Source organism: Mugil cephalus, chromosome 5, assembly GCF_022458985.1.
Source record: "Mugil cephalus isolate CIBA_MC_2020 chromosome 5, CIBA_Mcephalus_1.1, whole genome shotgun sequence".
Classification (NCBI taxonomy): Eukaryota; Metazoa; Chordata; class Actinopteri; order Mugiliformes; family Mugilidae; genus Mugil; species Mugil cephalus.
This window is the reverse complement of record NC_061774.1, coordinates 9,120,927-9,141,574: the sequence shown is the minus strand read 5'-3', so window position 1 is coordinate 9,141,574 and position 20,648 is coordinate 9,120,927. Positions and strand designations below refer to the sequence as shown.

Here is a 20,648-nt window from a genome sequence, read left to right as displayed (position 1 = left end):
TCCCTACTCTTTTTCTTCATCGTCATTACAATCACAGATTGAGTACAAAGTGGATCATTCCCCGTTTTGTTGCTCTGAAGCTCCGTTTTCGGAGCTACACGTGCATGGAAACACTGCCCCCTAATTGACTAGTGGTCAGTTCACACATGAACAGATCTGAGTGCTGTAGTGTGTGTTGTCATGAGCTGAATGGCACTGATGGCAACATTCGTTGGGTCACACACCAGAGTATAAGACAGGTTTTAGATGAAGCAGAAACCTACTGGGCTCAAGTGAACAAAATTGCAGTTCCTCTAGTGACCACTTGAGGCTCTCTCTCAACAGACCTTCATGTTAATGACGATAATGATGATCACAGCATGATGCAAAAAGGAAGGTACTGATCTAGGTTGAAAATCAGAAGGTGGGACAGCCCTGTTCTTTGGGTACAGCAGGTGACCCATGAAGTGTGAGGCTATAGTCCTCACCGCCCCTTGTTGTGTGTCATCCCCTCGCTTTTGCACCACTGATACCTGTCTCTATTCACTGATGACTATTTAATGAAGGCACAAAAGGCCAAAAACATAAACTCACTGGCCACTTTATTAGGTACACCTGTTCAATCGCTTGTTAACACAAATAGCTAATCAGCCAATCACACGGCTGCAATTCAATGCATTTAGGCATTTTGCCCAGTTTTAGAGTTACACAGATCCAAGCCCTGATAAGAATACCAATGATCATACTGAATTCCATGGCAACGCATCATATAAAAGTTGAGCTGCTGGCAACAATGTGAGGAAAACTCTTGGGATGAACATTCAAATATTCCCACACAGTCAGTCCAAAAATGACCAACTGGTTGATCTGTGTTGTCATTCCTAGGGACACAAACCACCAGCATGGCAAATATCTTCAACAGCATCTTAAATTGAAATGACAACAGATGTTTTCCCAGACAACAAGATGGCAGGGAAAACTGTCTTTTGTGTGGTAACGTGCTGTGCCTGTAAAAGGGTGATCAAACACCTGTCATTCTTTCTCAAAGTAGTTACAAATCTACATCTCAGACTACTCCTCAACACCTCCTCTCTTCTTCTAAAGTCTTCTCCACTCGTCGCCTCTTGCCCCATCTCCTCCGGTCACCTACTGAGTGGCAGCCATTTGAAGAGGATGCACCGGGACAACTCTGCTGATGTCAAACGCAGGCCTGCTTCCTGCAGAGTTGACATAAAGAGGTTGTCGAGGAGTTCATCAACTTTCCACAGCTCACTGTCAGGAAAAGATAGGCTCCACATCTGAGGTGTTTGCTACGTGATAGTGTGCTTCTTGGTTGAAACAGAGACTGAAACAAAAGTTCTGCTTTCTGTGTGTGTGTGTGAGAGAGAGAGAGAGAGAGACAGCGAGAGAGACAGAGCGATAAGAGTCAGTATGTCCCAACAAGACACTGTGAGAACAAAAGTGTAAGAATGGAGCATGTGACTCATCACTGTGTCTGAATGTGGAGGAGTGGAGCCATGTGTGGGTAGAGGAGTTTATTGACCAGCTGACTAAAGAGCAGCCTCAAACTCCTATATACATGCAGACAGACACACTCACTGGAGGCCTATCTGCATTTACAGACGTACAGACACACACATGCACCAAAATACCCACAATAGTACATAAATCTATTCAGTGGCAGTTCACCACTGGAATGAAGTCTAACTGCCAGCGAAGGCATTCGCAGTTCTGTAATATTGGAATCCTGTCAAAATATGTTTCCTTTGGATCATGTCCTTTCTTCTGAAACCTGAAACCTGCATAAATTAATTATCTTCCACTGGCTGCAGGACACGCTGTTAACACAACACTAAAATAAATCCTAACAAAGAAGGTATTACATAACTGTTAGCGAACAGTTTTCCTATTTACAAGGGAGCCGCTCATCTTAAATTATGGGTCTAGTCACCGAAAGCATCTTAGTTCACATTTTAGCTCTAGTTTAAGAACACTTGTGTCTCTTTGTTTGTATTTTTATGAATCCTCCACTGTATTTACCAGCTAGTAAGTAATGTTACCTACATACCATCTGGTGCTGGTCATGTAGGTGTTTATAGTGATTTACCCAAAGCTAAAATTGACTGTGATTGAAGCTGACAACACTGTAAAAACCAACAATCAGCTGTCGTCCCCTGCCTTTTTGCACTTTGTCTGCCCAAATCCTGTGTCTATGGATTTCCGGCCTATTGAGCCTGTTGAATCGGTGGCTGAACCAATCGGTGAGAGAGAGCACCCTAACTAGCTGTATAGCTGAGTGAATCAGTGAACGAGGGGAGGATCAGAAGTGACAAACAAATGACAAAAGCAAGAGGGCACACACAGTCTTTTCAAATTTTTTATCTTCAGCTCATCCGAACAAGTGTTTCTGCAATGATGTGGCCATGTGAAATGAAAAAAAAATGTTTGTATACCTAGCTGTTCCACTTTCCTCTTTTCAATGACAAATGTACACCACTGCCATCTGCTGGTTTGGAGTGCTATTTCTTGCCACAGAGAGCATGTGGTAGTCGGGTGTTAGCTGTAGTTTTGACGGTGTGTTCAAATGCAAGTGTTTTGCCCAGACACAAGCGATGTGACGCCACTGTCAGCCTTTATTCCTCCGAGTTGTTTTATGTCAGCCCTATAACTAAAACAAAGGGCTGGAAGTTGTAAAGAGCTGTCTTTAGCGACAAGAAGAACAAGGAGTCCTGCAACAGATGGTATGACCCCTAGAAAACCCTGATCAGACTCCAGTCAGTCTGAGATGACATAAAGAGACAGACAATCCCTAGAAGAGTTGTGGGATGTTTTTAAAGATGCTAAGTACCTTCAAAATGTGCCAAAGAGTACCCAAGAGAACTGCAGTTGTTTGAAATATTTTGATTTCATTTAGTGGCTGCCCTGTATACAGCACTGTACCTTAGACCATTTGACCCACTGTACTTAAAAAATAAAAAAATAAATTAGTGTTGGAGATAAAAGTGCATCTGTTGAGTTTGCAGGGTGTGCTCTTCAGCTGCATCTTGGACACCTGGCTTACTTTCACACAGCTAACACTTCTAATTACGTCGTTCATCTATTCCTGGCAGAGGTAACAAGACAGAGAAAGGTGCTCAATCACGTTTTCAAGCGCTCTGAGATCAAGATTCACAGGCACACAAAGTACAGGGTTGTTTCCTTCTATTTTACATCTGTGACTTTCCAAAAATTCTGCATTAACTGTTCCAACCCTCAAAGACCACATGCATTCCTGGAGACGAAACAGAATACATAATCCAAGCCAGAAGTCTCTTTCGCAAGACTTATTCCGGATCTCTTTTTGAAGTTGGGACTATTTTGGGATGGCCCGGTCGGAGCTCTGAGCCTTTTTGTCACAGTCATAGGGGCTTTCCGGCGCCTTCTCCCAGTCCCACAGAACTCTGCATGCAGGATCGGTGCGTTAAAAGGCCTCATCTCTTTGTCATGTACCTATTCAATCGGACCGAAGTCATCAGTCTGTACGGCTCGGGGTGAATCATGCAAAAAAAGGAATGTGCCCCTGGTTCTTTACATGGTGATGAGCAACTCACTGGAACAACGGTGACGGAAAACTAGGTCACAAATTCAAGGCGGGGCAAACAATTCACCCCCTTGTCCCTGCCTCAATAACATTTACCCCTGGCATTTAGGGACTCTGTAATTTAACATGTGTCTGTCTGCATGCATGTCCCAACTCCCAGCAAGCATACCCCCCCTACATGCCTTCCACTGCATGTTTGTATACTGGAACAAAAGGGATGGATGCAGAGTTGAGGCAACCTTTGTTCGTGACTGTGCAACCATGCACATCCAATCAAGTGGCCAGAGCTGAACCTTCCCACACTGTATCAAACATCTCTTTACTTTCCACAGTGTATCAAAGTTAAAAAGATCTTTTAAAGACAAATACTTCCTTGTACTGTTTGCAGATCACTGTATTCAGATTGTTTTTGCTGTTTTAATAATAATAAAAAAAACTCTCTCATTTTGTAAGTTCTCATCTGAACACAAAGGGTTTACAACAGTACCTGCTCTGCTCAAAAAGCTCTCCGCTTTTCAACCTATTGTATCACAACCACAGTGATGAACACATCGTAGAACGGTTCAAACAGAACCAGTTCACAAGGCCCTGAGCATGTGAAGGCAAACACAAAGGGAGCAGATAAGAGGATGAGTAATGTTTATATTGGACTGTATTCCTATAAGTGCCGTGGACCGGTTACTCCTCCTCCTCTCTGCCTTTCCTGATGAGAACCACATGTTCAATGAGGGGTGAAGCCTCAGAATCCCTTCACCTCAGACACAACCATCACAGGCCTCTTTTTCTTTTTCCACCGGCCTCGTACACTGTGTGGGATGATCCAGCGATCTGGGAAAGTTGTGGAAGAGCACCGGCATGTCAGCCAAGAGCGATTTATTTTCCTGTCGGCCTCGGGCTCTGTCCTGATCGAACATTCTTTGTGAGGAATGTTTGGAATCCTGATTTGGAAAGCTAATCCTCTCCGAGTCTACCTCACGTCAATAAATAACATATTACACCTGATGTCATTAGACCCTAGATTAAAACTGTGCAAAGCTGAAGGTATTCCTAAAAACACTGTCTCAGTATATCACATTAGTGCCACTAATGCCTAGAGAAATGGGACGGGACTCTGGTTTTTAATGTCTTTACCCCGTCTGGTGACATATAAACATTAAAAGGCTCCTGGAGGACCGGTACTTTGCTCAAGGTCACTTTTGCACAGCTGATTCTTAATCACCCTGAGGTTAAAACCTGTGTCATGGAGGAAAAACACACTGACTAAATTGGTAGTATGTAACAATGAAGGCTCTGTATAGATGCAAAAAGGAAAATCCACCTGCAATAAGATTAAGAATGAAGGTAATTGAAATGCTAAGATGGAGAATCTACAGCAAGCTAGCAGCTCTGGGAAGCAGTCCTTAGGCAAAGCTCTGCTATAAACTAACAATAATGAGGTTAACGTGATATTATTTAGCAGATATAATGTGTACCATGTTCATCATCTGCAGAAGACGTTATCTTGCAATCAGCACTTCACAGAGATAGAGGAGCCGTCTCAAGAGCGCACCGTTTCACACGGAGCGCCACTCTAGACCTGTCAATCTAGGCCTCCTGTACACAATAGGCCCCACCCCTGTCGCTGCTGAGCTAATCATGAGGCAGCATGTCTCACGCTGACTCTGTCAGGTTCCCCGCAATTGGCCGAGAGCCTATCCAGTCCCCAGATGAAATCCCAGACGCACGCTGCAATATTAGCAGAAGAGATGCTAACAGTGCTACTCGCTACTGAGGACCAAAATGGATCACGTTGTTTTATTTTTTTGGGCGTCCCTGATTTGAAAAACACTGAAGAGCCCTGCCTTAGACATTCATGACGTGGCGGTGTACGTGTAGTCGTGAATCATTTTTCAGCATATGAGATACATGAGTAATATCCCGCCCGTTTTGATCATGAAATCTGAACTTTGAATGACGCACAACAGCGAATTAGTGCCACAGACGAGTTCCTGGCCTCTGACAAAAAGCAAAAAAAGCAACAGATCTTAAACCCTGCACAAGAAATTAAACTTTAAACTCCCCTCAGTAAATATCACTAGTAAAAACTGTCACAGTGTATGGTGGACCCCCCCCCTCCCCACACAGAATCCCAGCAACGAAGCAGCAGTGGGTCAGCAGAAGCCATAGCAGACCCGAAGGCGAGCATCATTATAACATGACTGTGGTAATTAGAAAAACCACTCAACCATGGGTTAAACCGAAGTAATGTGCTTTATCGGCCCTAAAAAGGAACACAATTTAACACTGGCTCCTCTGAGCTCTTTTCCAAAACACCAAGCCCGTCATGGAGGTGTAGCTGGTGTAGCTAATAATAGTGGCTCTTCAGATGAGGCGCAGCAGAAACTCTGCGCACTACGGGACTCTGTCAACGTTAGCAATATTAGTCAAGTCAGCAGCAGAGTGAGTAGGTAACGACTCTGACCAGTGATCATGTTGACATAGGTTTATGGAGCATACGGTACAAGAGACTTCTTTGTACTTTAACAGTGTGACAAGTCTGAGTTTATAACATCTCCGTCTATAGATAGACTGTGTTGTGTACAGCGTTGATGAGATTTCATTACAATCTGAGTAGGGTACAGAGAGGGACATACAGCAAACCTTTGTGAGGTGAACTGAAAGGCTTCTTTCATAAGATTTAATTGGGAAACATTTAGACCCAGTTAACTTCCCATACAAATTAATACAACCTGACCCAGTCCACATTCTCCGTCTGCCCGCAGCCAATCGCACAACAAGCCAAACTGTACGAGCCACACCAAACGAACGACTCATGTTCCTACGGCACAGCAAAAAGATCGAGTCATGTGAACAGGAAAAGTTGTGTAGAAAGTTCACCCTGAGGAAAGTCTGATGTAATCTAAACTAGAAGTCAGAGTTTTGAAAGACTGCCTTCCTCAAAACAAGTTCTTACCAAGAAGAGCTTGGAACAACTGGCTCCCCAGGATGGCAGACACTTTGCCCACGCTGGTCTTCAAGGCCTGCTCCTCTGGACTGGTCAGGTTGGCCTGGTACTGTCTGAGCAGCCCCACTGCCCTCTCGGTGTCTGCCTCACAAAACGAATACATGTCTCAGAGCAAACGTAAGCGGCATTCTTGTAATCTGGCATTAAAGCGAACTCACGTGCCAGTTCATTAGGTACGCCAGTAAAAATGAACGTGTTCTAATATAACAGTCCGAAAGGCGATAAATGAACTGTGCGATCGTTTAGGAGGATGGTGATCGTCTTGTTTCTGTTATTTAGCCTGGCCCACTGACTACAACGGGGATGTCAAAATAACAGAAACACGTGTCGGTACAACACAATAAATGTAATTCAACAGCTCTACAAACCTTCAAAATGGAAACACACTCTGATCAACAGCTATCTAAGTTATTTTAAACAAATACTGAATATCAAAACCTTCATGAAGTCACGATGCAGTGCAGGACTGTTACATTTTTACTAATGTGCCTAATTAACTGGTAAATGTGGGTATTATTTCTGAAGTAACTGTTAATTATATCTGTTACTCTTTTTATAGCTGGCTGTTTATTGTTTGTGATGCTGCTCTATCTATCTATCTATCTATCTATCTATCTATCTATCTATCTATCTATCTATCTATCTAGATCAAGTCAAATACAATGAATCGGTTAGGGCTGCATCTAATCAATGAATGTTTATGGCAAATCACCCGAACAATAAAATGTAATAAAACAGTAACATATTTACATCATCTCCCAAACATATTAAAAAGCCGAGAGGTATAGGAAAAAAAAATAAAAAAAATCACATTTGAGACTGGAACAAGTTGATTTCTGCCACCGCTCCTTCAAAAACTACACAATAAACTAATCAATTACGGATTTCACCTCAAAAACCTGCAGAACATAAGTAATTTCAAACAATCCTCTGACGCAGCACCCATAAATAAAAGGCTGTGACGGAAGTTACAGGGCATTTTTTGTTGTGGACACACTGTTAGGAACACAACATAGGAATCAATAAAACACATCATGTATAAATTATAAGGATTTATAACAGTATTATAACCAAACGCTCTGCAGTATGACTTGTATCTGTCATATTTTCCTGCAGAGCACATTAAAGGTGTTTTTCTCTTCTAACAGGACTGTACAGCTGGTAGTTGAACCCGTGGGTGGAGAGGAACATAACTGAGAGATGATGCACACCACGAAGGTAAATCTACTACTTCACAGTTTCCTACCTGATTCTGAACATTTCTGTCACAGAAATCTGATAAAACAGACTATAAACTGTAAAACTGTAAACTACAGACCGGAAGTTGAAATGTCAAGTTGCAGTATTTTAACTTTTTCATTCCCTGAGGACTAAAAAAAAAAAAAAAAGATTGCGTTACTCAAGGGATTATAGCCGGGGTTAGTGGGCCAGAGAAAAGCCGTGCAATAACTTTGATGGAGTAATGAGCTGGCATTAACCTAAAAACTTTTTTTTTTTTTTAACTTTTAACCGAGATTTACAGCGAATAAATAAATAAATAACGCACGAGGGAGATGAAGGACGCTGCGTTCACAGGTACTTACCATATTTATGCACCATGGTGTGGCCAACTCGAAAAGTCATGTAAAATGCAGTTATTGGGAGGGGTTTAGAAGAAAAACAATAACAGCAAATCGCCCCGGATAATTATCACAACTGTGGCTGCTCCCTCTCAACCAACCAGTGAGATGTTGAGTTTTTAAATCCCGTCGCTGGACACTCCCAGTCTGCCAAAGAGTCGCTTGCGGCGGTCAGCGGCCGGATCCACACCCACCGACGGAGGTTAGGATGTGACAGGCGGGGAGAGTTCACTTCATGACAACTTTCCAGAAGTTTTGGCCGAAACCGAGCCAGAGAGTGGCACGTTCCTCCTCCCATCCCACTCATGCCTCGCCTTCGTGGATAAGGCCCCTTTGGCCCATCCTCATCGGCGCACTCAAACCCCAGTATTGGTTATTAAAACATAAATAAATAAAAACGAAATCGCCTCCAGATAACCTTGCATGACTTTATCGGTAACGATCAGTGTGTTATTAAAGCTGTGTGTTGCTTCGTGGTTAACTTTTTTTCCCCCCTCTCATCACACGCCTTTCTTTTTCACATTTTTTTGCGGTGTGCGCCATCTGGTGGTGTGTTAAGGCGGTGCCGGGAAAACGCTGATTTTCCAAACCCAGCAGGTTAGCTCCTGGGATGAAATAGTTCAACAATAAACTACCTAGCTCAGTGACTTGGTGTCCGCTGGAGTCGAGGACTACACGATTTTTTTTTTTTTTTTAAAAAACCCAGAAGCTAAATAATAGCTTACCGGAGGTTCGTGTCCTGCTTCTCATCGCTGCTAGAGGCTAGCGGCTACATTAGCTGCTACTACTAGCATAACGCAACAGCATCCCTGGCCAAACAGTGGACGAGCTGCATTGTGGTTAATGTAGGCGACGAGTGTGACAAGGAAGAAAACAATGATGGAAACCATTGTGGGGGGTACAATATTAATCAGTTAGGTCCTATAGTTATATAGCACAAGTGTAATTATCTCCAAAAACTCCTCTACTGTAAGATGAATTATTTCAGATATTTTGTTCCAGTAAAACATTCAGAGTTTATTATAAATAAAAAAAAGAAAACCAGTCTATATGTGCAGATATGTCACATTATCGTATCATAGTGCTAGTAGTGTATTTTCTTTTGACATTATAGTTTTTAACCTTCAGAATCAACATCATCAACATAACTTGGCAAAAAAAAAAAAAAAAAAAAATCAAACATTTGAGTAAAGTCAGAATTCTTGTGCCCCAGTGTAGTAGATATTTAGTGCAGTGGTTTGTTTATATATTTAGAGACTTTTCACTGCATCTTTAATGGAGATAAATTGGCAGAAAAAAACAACAGCAACAAAAAACAAGAGCGTGTGAAACTTATTTTTATAGACATAAAGACCTTTATTTTGCAAACAACAATATCAAAAACATGTTTTCACTTTGCTGTTATGCGTTATTTAGTGTCACATGATGGGTAAATACTGCTTTTTTGATTTGTTATGTAAAATAATACAAACGTATTTCATATATTTCCTATACACTGTAACTAAATGGGATTATTATTTTATTTTATTTAGCTGCCAATCAGGATTAAAAGCCTCGACCCTCTCTTGAAGACGACATGGAGCTTGACTAGTTTTAAAAGTCCAGAGCAAACACACAGATACACATCCTCTGGCGAGTGTCTACGTTTCCAATTTTTGGAAGAACAAATAGCTCTTTACAGCACGTATTGTGAAGTATGGTTCATCCCATAAACAAAATAGGGGCCATGTGTATGTCCCACTACTACAACTTTCCTAATTTCACAGTTTTTAAAATTATATGAACATTTATTTATTGTAAATGAAAGATTTTTTTTTTCGTTTATGTAAATAATAGCAGTCCTAGGCCTAATAAAAATCAATCAAAATTCAAGTTCCCCCCGTATAATACACAGTGCAAAAGAGGGTTACATACAAAGTAGTAAAAATAATGCCTTAATACAAAGTAAAGTTGTGCTTTTGGCTCAGGTTACAGTCATGCCTTTAACAGTGGTTAAACTAAAAAAACAAACAAAAACAACAACAAAAAAAAGCAAAACAGATCTACAGTGCACATTATACAATCAGAGTGTCAAAACCAGCATTTAGTCAGCAAATATAAAAACCCTGAAATACTGTATAAATCCATGTAGACTGGCATCTTATAATGTAAGCATGATGTAAAAAAAGACAACTTCTAATTTGCGTGGCTTCAGAATACAGTGTATGGCAGTTCACGCTAATCTGCTCTCACGCTGACTCTGGTCCACACCACTCTGGTAGCGCAGAAAAGGAGGTAACAGGGGTGAAGAGGAATGAGGATCCATCTCTTTTCCGTTGCAGATTGGAGTACTGTCTCTGTTCGGCTCTGTCACAAATTAAGAAAAGGCATGAATAATGATTAATAGATGAGTCTAAACTTTAGGACAATAGACATCTTAATGGCAATGATAATGGTGTACAATTACTAAATGATCAATACAATTAAATGTTTTATTCACTTTAAAAAAAATAATGTGTTATTGGCGGCGTAACTGATTGGTTTTAGTGAATTATTGAATATTATTGTTAGGAATTAGAAAGTGGTACCAAAAATGTGGGGTTTTCTGTCGTGTTTTTGTGGTCATTAGCACCATGTCACACCCAAATATAGAACAACATCAGATGTGCCTCATGGACACATCGGTAGCTACTAGCTAGTCCTTTTTAGTATGATTATGGTCAAAATGTTAGCTCGAGATATAACTTTTGTTGGTTAGTCAATAAATACAAAGTTAATCTGCAACTGCTTTCATAATCAATCAATCGCTTGTGTCATCTTTCAAGCAAGATAACGAAACAAACCCAGATTTATTCTGTTTTATTTGATAGTGAAATGATTTATCTTCGAGTTTCCACATCTGAAGATGCTCCCTGTCTCAAAGTAAAACAATAACGATGAATATTCTCATAGACTTAAGAGTCAATTGATTGACAATGATCAGTTGCAGACTTCATATTTATATATATATATTAATATATATATATATAAAATGACACTACCTTCTCTGTGGCAGAAACAGTGTGTTTTCCTGGCAGAAACATTGAGTTTGAGGGGTCAGTCGCTTTCATCAACATTCCCATTCAACACACACAAATGAATAGGGTAAAACCAGTGCCTAGCTTACCGCTCAAAGATGTACAGTCCCATCATTATCACCACAGACACGATATCCACTGAAATCCAGATGATTTTGTATATAAAAGGGTCCTAGAACACACAAGCATTGGAAGAGTAGCAACATCATTATCGTGCAGTATCATGTAAATGACGGCGGATAATGAAATAAACAGCTACAGTAATGCGTGGGCTGTTGTGCATATGGCTCACCAAGACCCAGTCGGGCTCGTCTACATCTTTTAGGAGGTGGCAGGCGTTGGTAGTAACGGAGCTGGCCCCTGCACACCACAGCAGAGAGAACAGCCAGCGCTCGTTGACCACGTACAGGTTCACTGTGTAGTTCTCCTTCGTAAGATTCCTGTTAAACGCAAACACATGTATTAACTTTAAAACCGCAGAAAGCTCCAGTAGGACTTTTTGGGTCATGTGGTAGGTGACAAGTCAAGATCCATGGAAAACAGGACAGTAAACATTTGCATACAGCATATTAAGCTCTGTGTAAATAATATGTACCTGGGTATATGTCTATTTACATGCAAATATGCATAAGGTATCTCTTCTGTTTTCTTAGTACATCATTTTACAACGGCAAAATCTATGAAATACAAATCAGCAACAAAATATAGAGCTGCGTGTATGCATATGGAGGGATGAAGGGATAAATACATACATATATATACACCCACCCTGCACAATAAAAGCACCATGATTTCTTCACAGTCACACACACGTTTAAACAGTGTTCATGTGTGAACAGTGTGAATTTGTCCCACCCAGTGATGAGTGGATGTGCAAACAGTCTGCGTCATGAAATAACAGCAGCCACCTGTGTACAGTGACTTCATCCAGGGCTTAGTGCGGCCCTCACCTTCTCCAAACATGTAACCACACCGCATTTCTTTCTTTTGTAACTTTTCTTTTCATGTTTGGCTTCATTTAACAACAGCTCACGGCTGGGATGCTTTTTGAATATTATTGCCTGTGGGAATTTTCTACACCTCTATATTAAACACCAGCACTGTGTCTCAGCACGCTGCGGACACACCTTTAATTAATGCTCTGCTGTTCGTGCTCCGTAGCAACAACACACATGTGGTTTGGGTATATTTTATTACCTGATTTTACCCATACTAAGAGCACTGTATTTTACATTGAGGTGGCTTCCATTTTCTTCGCGCATAGCTTTTTCGTTGTTATAGATCTGAATGAAGCCTGGAGGCGTCATGTTTCTTGTTGCCGGAGGAAGCCACAAAACCTAGAAAAGAACAAAAAGAAAACATGTTAAAAATGTGTCTCATAATGAAATATTTAACCTTTGTATGGTATTCGAGTCAAATTCACCCGTTTCAGATTTCTACAAGAAGAAAAATGGTACAAGTATACACTTTTTCTATCTGAAACTCAATGGCCTTAGCTTATTTTCTGTGATAAACATGTATAAAGAAACAAAAACAAAATAGCACACATGCTACTATACCCCACACATTTACATCCTTCATATGGTCTTTGGGTCATTTTGACCCGCATACACAGAGACACACAAAAACATGCCCACACAGACACACACACACACACACACAGCACACAGAGCAATTTTTAGAGCCACAATGTCTCTGAAGAGCTTCCATGTATTCAGATTTGACAACCGGGAATCAAGACCTGTTAGCCAGCGGGGGGACGAGTTGGCAGCAATCCGCACTGTGTGGGACCAGTGTGTGGACCGGCTCCCCTGCCTTTATAACCCTGGGCCTAATGTAACTGTGGGCGAATGGCTTGTGGGGTTTAGAGGCCACTGCCCTTACAGGCAGTTTATGCCCTCAAAACCAGCAAGGTATGGCATCAAAATCTGGGCTGCCTGTGATGCGGTTTCATTTTATGCATGGAACATGCAAATTCATACAGGGAAGCCGGAAGGAGGAGCTGCTGAAAGAAAAAAGGGGACACGAGTGGTGCTAGATATGTCACAAGGCCTCAGTGGCCACTACATTGCCTGGGACAATTTTTTTTACATCGTACAGCCTGGGACAGGAGCTTCTCAAAAGAAAGCTGACAATGGTTGGAACAGTTTGGAAAGATAGGACGGAGCTTCCACCTGAGGTTCAAACTGTGAAGAAAAGGCCAGTCCATTCCTCCAACTTCATGTTCACAGCCAACACTGCCCTGTAGTCACGCTTCCATAGTTAATTGTGTTCTAGTTGAGACTGATTGCAATCATTAAACATGCATATTTATATCAGAATTGTTTTTAACACCCCGAATGTGTCCCGGGTCAATTTGACCCGAGGGACACCAGAGGGTCCTAAAAGTGAAGACCATACAAGGGTTAAGTGAAAATCCCCCAATATTAGAGTAAAGGTGCAGAATTTAACTTACCAGGTTTTGATTAATTCCAGATTCTGAGATGGTTTTGACTATGTCTTCTGTGTCCCTTGCGTCATTTTTCTGGTTGGGGCTATATAGGTCAAATAGCACAGAGATGTTGTGCTGTTTGGCGAGATCAAGGAGATCATGCAAAGAGGGTATAGTCTGACTCCTGGCTGTTTTCCTCTCATCGTCTGACAGCTGGGACACGGAGTGGAAAGGATCTGTCTGGAAAACCAGATACCAATACCTCATTTTTTTGTAGCTCTATACAAAGAAATATCTATACAAGCATGCACCGAAGTGCAACCCTCACCTTTAAGAACCATTCGCCCGCATTCAGACTCCGTAATTCCTTGAACGTTATTTCAGTGCTGTTGTTGAAGGTTTTATTGGGGAACCTTTCTTGGACATTTGTTGTTCGCAGCAGGAACTCAGATCCATTGTCATGCATCAAGAAGGGAACTCTGTTTTTACTAAGAAAAAAAAAATAGCAGTTCAGTGAAACATATTTTCCTAAACCTCATTTCATCATAAAACGTTTGTAGAACCGGTTAGTGGAAGAATCAGAAACCTGTTTTGTTTTTTTTTCAATCTATGTTTGTTTGTCACAGTTTTTTTTTTTCCTTCAAGTTGGATCATTGCTTATGTGTTTGGCAAGTTCCTAAGAACTGCCATATTCATCAAATTTTATTGACTGCCACATAATTGCACAACGCCATTTCTTTGACAATGCCAGCGCTGTGCTAGAAGTTGGCCCCAAGGTAAACAGTTTGTGCCACTAAACACCACTCAAGGAACTCAAACTTCAAACAGTGATCGAGGTATGGCATTCCTGTAAGTCTGGGATTAGCTGTTTCCATTCAGGTGAACTGAAACTATCAGGCATAATTATAGAGGCCATCTCATATGTAATTGCCATCAGGTCATTGTGTAAAAATTACGACAAGCCTAATGGAAGGCCTGAAGTGATGCATTTCTGTTCTTGTGCACATTCGCGAAACAAACTTCTCTGGAAACATTAGTCCACACTCCACGGTGCTTCATAACCCTAGGAAGTCATGTTCACTGTACCTGAGCTGCACATCTGTCTCGAAGACTGTCACGCCGCATTCGACGCTCCTGTTGAAAGACATCATGGTGTTCTCTGGGGCCAGCTGAACACAGCGAGGACAGATGGGTAAGACACACTCATGTGCTTAAGTGCCCTAACTACCCTGAAGCTGTGTGAACGCACACAACCCCCCGTACAGAGTGTTCAGCGGAGCTTATTTGTTGAGCCAGAAGCAAAGCAAACTAACAAGGGCAACATATGGGACCCCCTCACATGACTGGACGTCTGCTCACACCTGAGCCAGGGGTGTTTGCTATGATGGCGACATGCGAAAATGCACCGTCATTTCACACACTGCATTAGCAATCAAATATAAAGCTACGTATAAGTCGTATAAATTTGAATGTCAGGAGGTATTGTCTGCTTGTTCTAGAGAAATGTGGACTGGACTAAGAGGAGCAGTGACATTAGTTACATCCACTAAACAATGTCTACGTGATTAAATACACTATCTCAGCCTAACTGTAGCCACATCTGCTTTCAGTCAGCTAGCGCAGGATGCTCACCATCGGTGCGCCTCTGTGGCCAATGAGTTTTGGTTTTTCAGGTAATTCTTCCATCTTTATCAGACAAGGAGACTGGATCCACAGGGGACACAGGAGGATGGCGGCAGATACCACCAGAAACATTGCGATCAGGAACATAGATCCTAGAGAAAACATAACAATCTTTAGCTTCATATTCATTTGAGTGTGAGTTTGTTAAAACATGTACTGTGATAGATTTAATACATAATAAATTACCCCGCTTATCCAATTAAACTTTTTTTAACAATCCAAGTGGTCTCAAGAAGCTTTGCAAAACGCAGGACCAGAATCCCCTCTGGACACAGTATACGTGCAGCATGCGATACACACAAGAGTACATAGTAGTAAATACTATGCATGATGGAGCATTTGTTGTGGGTTTACAGTGAGCTCATAAATATGTCGTACGTACGTAATAGTGAGTCAGCTGGCATAATGCATGCATCACAGCAGCAGCCCATCATAAGCAAAGCCGACAATTATAGGTTGAGGTAATTAGTTATGGATGTTGATATTTCATTTTATTTTTTCTGGGATTAAGATCATGTTTGTTTTTTCTAGAAGCTCTTTCCCGATCAAAGCTGGAAGGACCTCGGTTTCAAATTGACTAGAACAATGTTTTTCTCTGTCAACCGCCTTGTAGTTGCCCGTGAGTCGTGCTGGTGTGTGTACTGCCGCGGCGGGTACCTTTTTTGGCTGTATGAAAGCGTTGAAAGACAAACAGGCTCAGCAGTGTCAAAGCTCCAACAGCTCCAAAGTGGAGGAACGGAGCCGTGGCCTGGGAAGAGGACACCGTAAACATGTGATGTTCTCGCACAACTTGGAGCTATGAAAAAACTAATATTTACTTTCCCATTATTTGTACTCTCTCAGTACCTGCAGAGAAAGGGGAATAGTCGGCCATTCTTGAGGCCACACGAGACAAATTCCTGCGATCATGCAAGTGATGATTATCGCTCCAAAAAATAAGAAGATCTGCGCAGAGGAAAAGCACACGCGATATTCAGTGATTTAACTCAATAAATGATGTGTACTTGGAAAAAGGTCAGGCAGGTTAATGTTTACAATACCTTGTGCAGCCAGTGCAGGTTGAGCTGTTCTCCCAAGGCGACTTGGAACAGTGCAAAGAGCTGCAATCAACAGGGATAGTTATGAGACTGCAGCTGTGGCTTCTTATTCGACTATTTCAAAACATAAAATACCTATAAATTGGTTCCGTCGCATTCGACAATGCTAAGTATTTAAATTGTAGTTCACTAATTTACCAGGTCAGTAAGATCTCTTAGCGCTCATTATAGCCTCATTGTCACCACTACAATAACACAGAATAGGGCGCTTGACATGTACAAGTCCAACGAAATTAGAATTGCTACTTATGTGCAAAACTGTGCACATCATGATAACAGACATCGAGTGCATCAAAACATAAAACCAGTAAATGATGCCACTATGTTCTCACCAGCAGCAGAGTGCAGTAGCTGGTTAACACTGCAGAAACGACGATCACCACCATGAACCAGTTCACCCACCGTTTCAGATGTTGGAACATCTTCCTGATAGTGGAAGAAAAACGAGTGGCACGGGGTTAACAGGGGAAAAGTTGCCAACAAATACAGACAGAAAAAAAAAAAAAAAAGCAGGGGTTTCCGGGCTTTTGTGCTTTGTCCACTGTGTGTGCCTATGTTTTGCTATCACTCACCAGTTAACGTCCTCCCGGTCGTTAAAAGAAACCAGCCAGATGTACATCCAGCACAGGGAGAGCAGGAAGGCCACGGCGACAAATGAGAACCACCAGCATGCGCGCTGGAATGAACATAACAGGTGAAATGTTGTTTTAGTAAAATGACAAGAGTCGTTCATGTGGTGTGTGTGCGTATGCTCCAGGAAGACAATGGAAGAAACCCAACATTTTTGTTTTTTCTACACCTGGCATTGTGTTCCGCTCTGTTCCGTGACGGCTCAACGACAAACAGCCCCCGTCACGCTGTTTCTCCATCAACATATCCACTTTCCACGCACACTCATATCTTTATGAAAAATTAGAGGCAACCACCATCCTCTCCCCCTCCTTTATAATTCTGTTCTAGATAAGTCCCCAACGGGCCTGTTAGGACCTGTCACCTTTTTTTTTGTTTTTTTTTTCTTCTTGGCACACACGTGCATTTTCCACATTTCAATCATCACTTGCTTCACTTTGCGTTTTGTTGCTGATAAAGAGAAGTGAATAGCTTTCCCTTCACAAAAGTGTTAATCTTAATTTTTAAATCCCGTGGCCGGACAGTGTGTTGGCAGTATCTTATATTTCTGAATTATCTTTGGTGGAATGTTAATGCCCGATAATAGGCTTTGCTCAACTGAAGATCCTGCAAGAAAACACTTGCTTTAGAGCGCTGCTTCAGACAATTGAAACACCTGCGGCATGATCAGATAAATGCATATTGTAGGCTTAAATACACGCACCAGTATAGCTGAATAAATACTTACTTTACTCCCCATTCCATGCGAGTGCCTCCAGTGGCAGCTATAAAAGCCCCTGCTGCAAACTCGGCAACAGCCTTCACGCATCGCTGCTGCTCCTCGCTCGCGCTGAAGGATTCAGATTCTGCTCTGTGCAGTCCCGACACCTGATACAAACAAGAGGCCAGCTCTCATTCACTTTCTTAAACCTGTGGAGGAAAAAAAAAAGGACGACTGTGACAGAAAGTAAATGGGAGTGGGAGGGGTGGGGTGGGGGGGTTCTTTGAGCGTTAAGGCGATCCCTGCTCAATGGAGCCTGTGTGCAGGGGAGGGTGGGGGTAGCTGCTGGTTCCCTTCACAATGACCAACGCCATGGGGTATTGAGAGCAGTGCAGGGACCGGCCTGAGAGTGGAGTCACACTGTTCAGTGCACAAAGCAGCGACAGGCACAGCAATGCACGGAGAGCCAGTGGAGGAAATAAACTCAAAAAACCCTTAGAGGTGGCTGACGAGCCGTGTTTATAGGGGATCAGGTAGCTGACATTTCTGTTGATGTGTGTCAACGGGTCACAGCGAGAAATAATAAACATGCTGGGGCATATCTCGTCTTCGGTCGTGCCAAGTTTCGGTCCCTTACGCTAGAGAGAACATGGGAAAAACTTATTGCGTTATTTGTCACCCACCAAAGACAAAGATTGAGTAATAAAGATGCCATAAAGATCTCCAACTGTTTCCCGTTGGACTTGATTTGTCTCAATTATTCGTTTTGTTTTCACAGTCACAGCCCTCAGGGCGAAAATCAAGATTAGATTAGTAGATGTGTTTTAAATGGATCAAAATTTTTTACTTCGACTCTAAATCCACTCTAGAATAATCTGTGGCAATAAGTGCTCAGTCATTTATGGCACTTAAAAAAACAGGACATTATAGTCTATTTGAGCATGGTCTCATGGTCTAGAACTTAACTGACCTTGTTTCCCTGATCAAGAGATAAATTTACCAGAAATATTTGAACCAGATATGAATGTTGAATGGTAACCTTAATCTGCACCCAACCACACTGTCAACTGGTGACAAGATGACAAAAGAAAAATCTCCCTGTTACGATCAAAGAACAATAAAGGCTTGTCACGGCTGAGTGCATTACAACAATGATCTCTTCAGGACAGTTGCGACATCACTGTTTATATATTAAAGGCTGCTATACTCACAGCACAAGTATTTGCGCTGTGAAATAAACGCACATTACCTGTGGTATTGTTCATCAGATTAAATGGCAACACGTAGACACGCCCCACCAGTTTGTTCATCATCTATCATCTTATCTCTGCGATGTAAACTGTAATTAGGCACGAGTACACAGAGGTTATACTTCTCTAATTAAAAGAGAATGACAGGTAGGCTGTCTTGAGCAACTGATGTTAACTGATGTGTTAAACATGCATTGAGGGAAACAAACAGAACTCTCTCTCACACACACTTTCCCAGTCACATCAAGTCATTTCCTCTTGGACTGAGTCCTACTTTGCTGCCACAATCAGTAATAAAGTTCCACTTTCCAAATGCTTTTACTAAAAAAAAAAAAAAAAAAAAAAAAACCTGCAAGTTCTGTTTCATTAGTTCATGAGTTCATCAGACTAATAGCCAGGTGCTGAAAGAAAAAATATATTCCCACACAAGCAACGTGTAAATAACAACCCTTATGAATTTAGAACCCAAAATGAAATGTGGGCATTCGGCATGTTTTTACCCATATTGTCTGGAGTTGACATAACAGGAGCTAAGTGTTGAAAAATTAACTGACATGTTTCCTCCATTCACTAAATTTATTATGTCCATTATTTATTTATTTGGATAGGAACTGATTCCTTCTCTCCTTTCTGGCCTCTTGCATTGTTAAGTTGTTGTAATTTTGGGTATATTAGGAGGTATACACAAAAAAAAAAAGCAATAAGCATCCCTTGGTGTGAACCAGCATGAGATAGCACTTCAACCTCACAAACTTAGGTCAAATCAAGCTCATGTGCACAGGGATATCGATTGTCTCCCTTGCTTCTTGCATTGTTACAGACAACATTTCAATCTGTCATTTCAATCAAATTTGAAGCAAATCTAGGTCATTGTCACAGGGATCTATCTATCTATCTATCTATCTATCTATCTATCTATCTATCTATCTATCTATCTATCTATCTATCTATCTATCTATCTATCTAAGTTGTGCGAAGTCGAACAAATGACAAGTAACTCACCATTAAACCACCTGTTAAATCCCTCGCTGCATGTGAGTTCTCCGGGACGCACACTGTTTGCTCTTCACGCGTTTCTGTTGCCGGAGCCGTGAGTTGAATGTTGAATGGGGACGGATGAATGGAAGAGAAACGAGAGGGGGAGGAGGAGGAGGTGTAGCCCGATGGGAGGTTACCAGAGAGCATGCATTTCAGGTGAGCATGTGCCGTACCGCGAAACGTCTTTCATAGGCAGCGTGTTTTAGATAAATTGTTAAACAATAAAAAGTTTACAGTTTTTGTTTTGTTTTGTTCTGTTTTTCTTTTTCTTTTCTTTTAAAATACGGTTATCTCTCAAAATAATTCAGCGGTAAAGAGACGATAGGGCTTCTTCGCTGACTGTTGGCTGGGTTGGAATTGCGCAAATCCACCTGCGTAAATGTGTAATGTAATGATGAAAGTTCATATTGTATTTATGTATTTATTATTGAAAAAGTATGTACCAGGATTACACGTGGACCTAGACTCAACACTGACCGCTGTTTGTCAGCTGACTCTGTGGCGCAACGGTAGCGCGTCTGACTCCAGATCAGAAGGTTGCGTGTTCAAATCACGTCAGGGTCAATTTCTTTATTTATTGT

At 41.6% G+C, this 20,648-nt stretch overlaps 2 protein-coding genes and 1 non-coding gene across 11 annotated transcripts in view; 1 reads left to right on the top strand and 2 right to left on the bottom strand.

Annotated features, from left to right (window-relative positions):
- dlg3 (discs, large homolog 3 (Drosophila)) overlaps window positions 1-8,947 on the bottom strand; it is a 75,145-nt gene extending 66,198 nt beyond the window's left edge. The window contains exons 1-2 of one of the 7 annotated variants that reach the window (XM_047585700.1): window positions 8,908-8,947; window positions 6,513-6,644 (exon numbers count right to left, since the gene is read on the bottom strand). In XM_047585700.1, coding sequence (XP_047441656.1) covers window positions 6,513-6,644; window positions 8,908-8,932 — 157 coding nt within the window. In that variant the 5' untranslated portion in view covers window positions 8,933-8,947. Of the gene's footprint in view, window positions 1-6,512; window positions 6,649-8,146; window positions 8,478-8,907 lie in introns of those variants that run through there. The other 6 variants (XM_047585704.1, XM_047585706.1, XM_047585702.1 and 3 more) reach the window with 6 other exon arrangements.
- A 567-nt stretch (window positions 8,948-9,514) lies between these two features.
- On the bottom strand, window positions 9,515-20,163 carry gdpd2 (glycerophosphodiester phosphodiesterase domain containing 2). Of its 3 annotated transcripts, none has more exons than XM_047584718.1 (16): window positions 20,032-20,163; window positions 17,807-17,988; window positions 17,022-17,125; window positions 16,782-16,875; window positions 16,393-16,452; window positions 16,199-16,297; window positions 16,010-16,100; window positions 15,302-15,444; window positions 14,756-14,838; window positions 13,998-14,157; window positions 13,694-13,909; window positions 12,436-12,575; window positions 11,531-11,678; window positions 11,328-11,410; window positions 11,203-11,231; window positions 9,515-10,528 (listed from the first exon to the last, which is right to left on the bottom strand). In XM_047584718.1, exons 2-16 carry the CDS (start codon window positions 17,885-17,887, stop codon window positions 10,395-10,397), a joined length of 1,665 nt encoding a protein of 554 aa, XP_047440674.1. In that variant the 5' UTR covers window positions 17,888-17,988; window positions 20,032-20,163; the 3' UTR covers window positions 9,515-10,394. The 3 variants fall into 3 exon arrangements, with proteins under 3 accessions (XP_047440674.1, XP_047440675.1, XP_047440676.1); XM_047584719.1 differs by having other exon boundaries at window positions 17,807-17,946; window positions 20,032-20,154; XM_047584720.1 differs by lacking the exon at window positions 11,203-11,231.
- A 396-nt stretch (window positions 20,164-20,559) lies between these two features.
- On the top strand, window positions 20,560-20,631 carry trnaw-cca. The gene has a single exon. It is a non-coding gene; the product is annotated as a tRNA-Trp (tRNA).
- The last annotated feature ends 17 nt before the right edge of the window (window positions 20,632-20,648 follow it).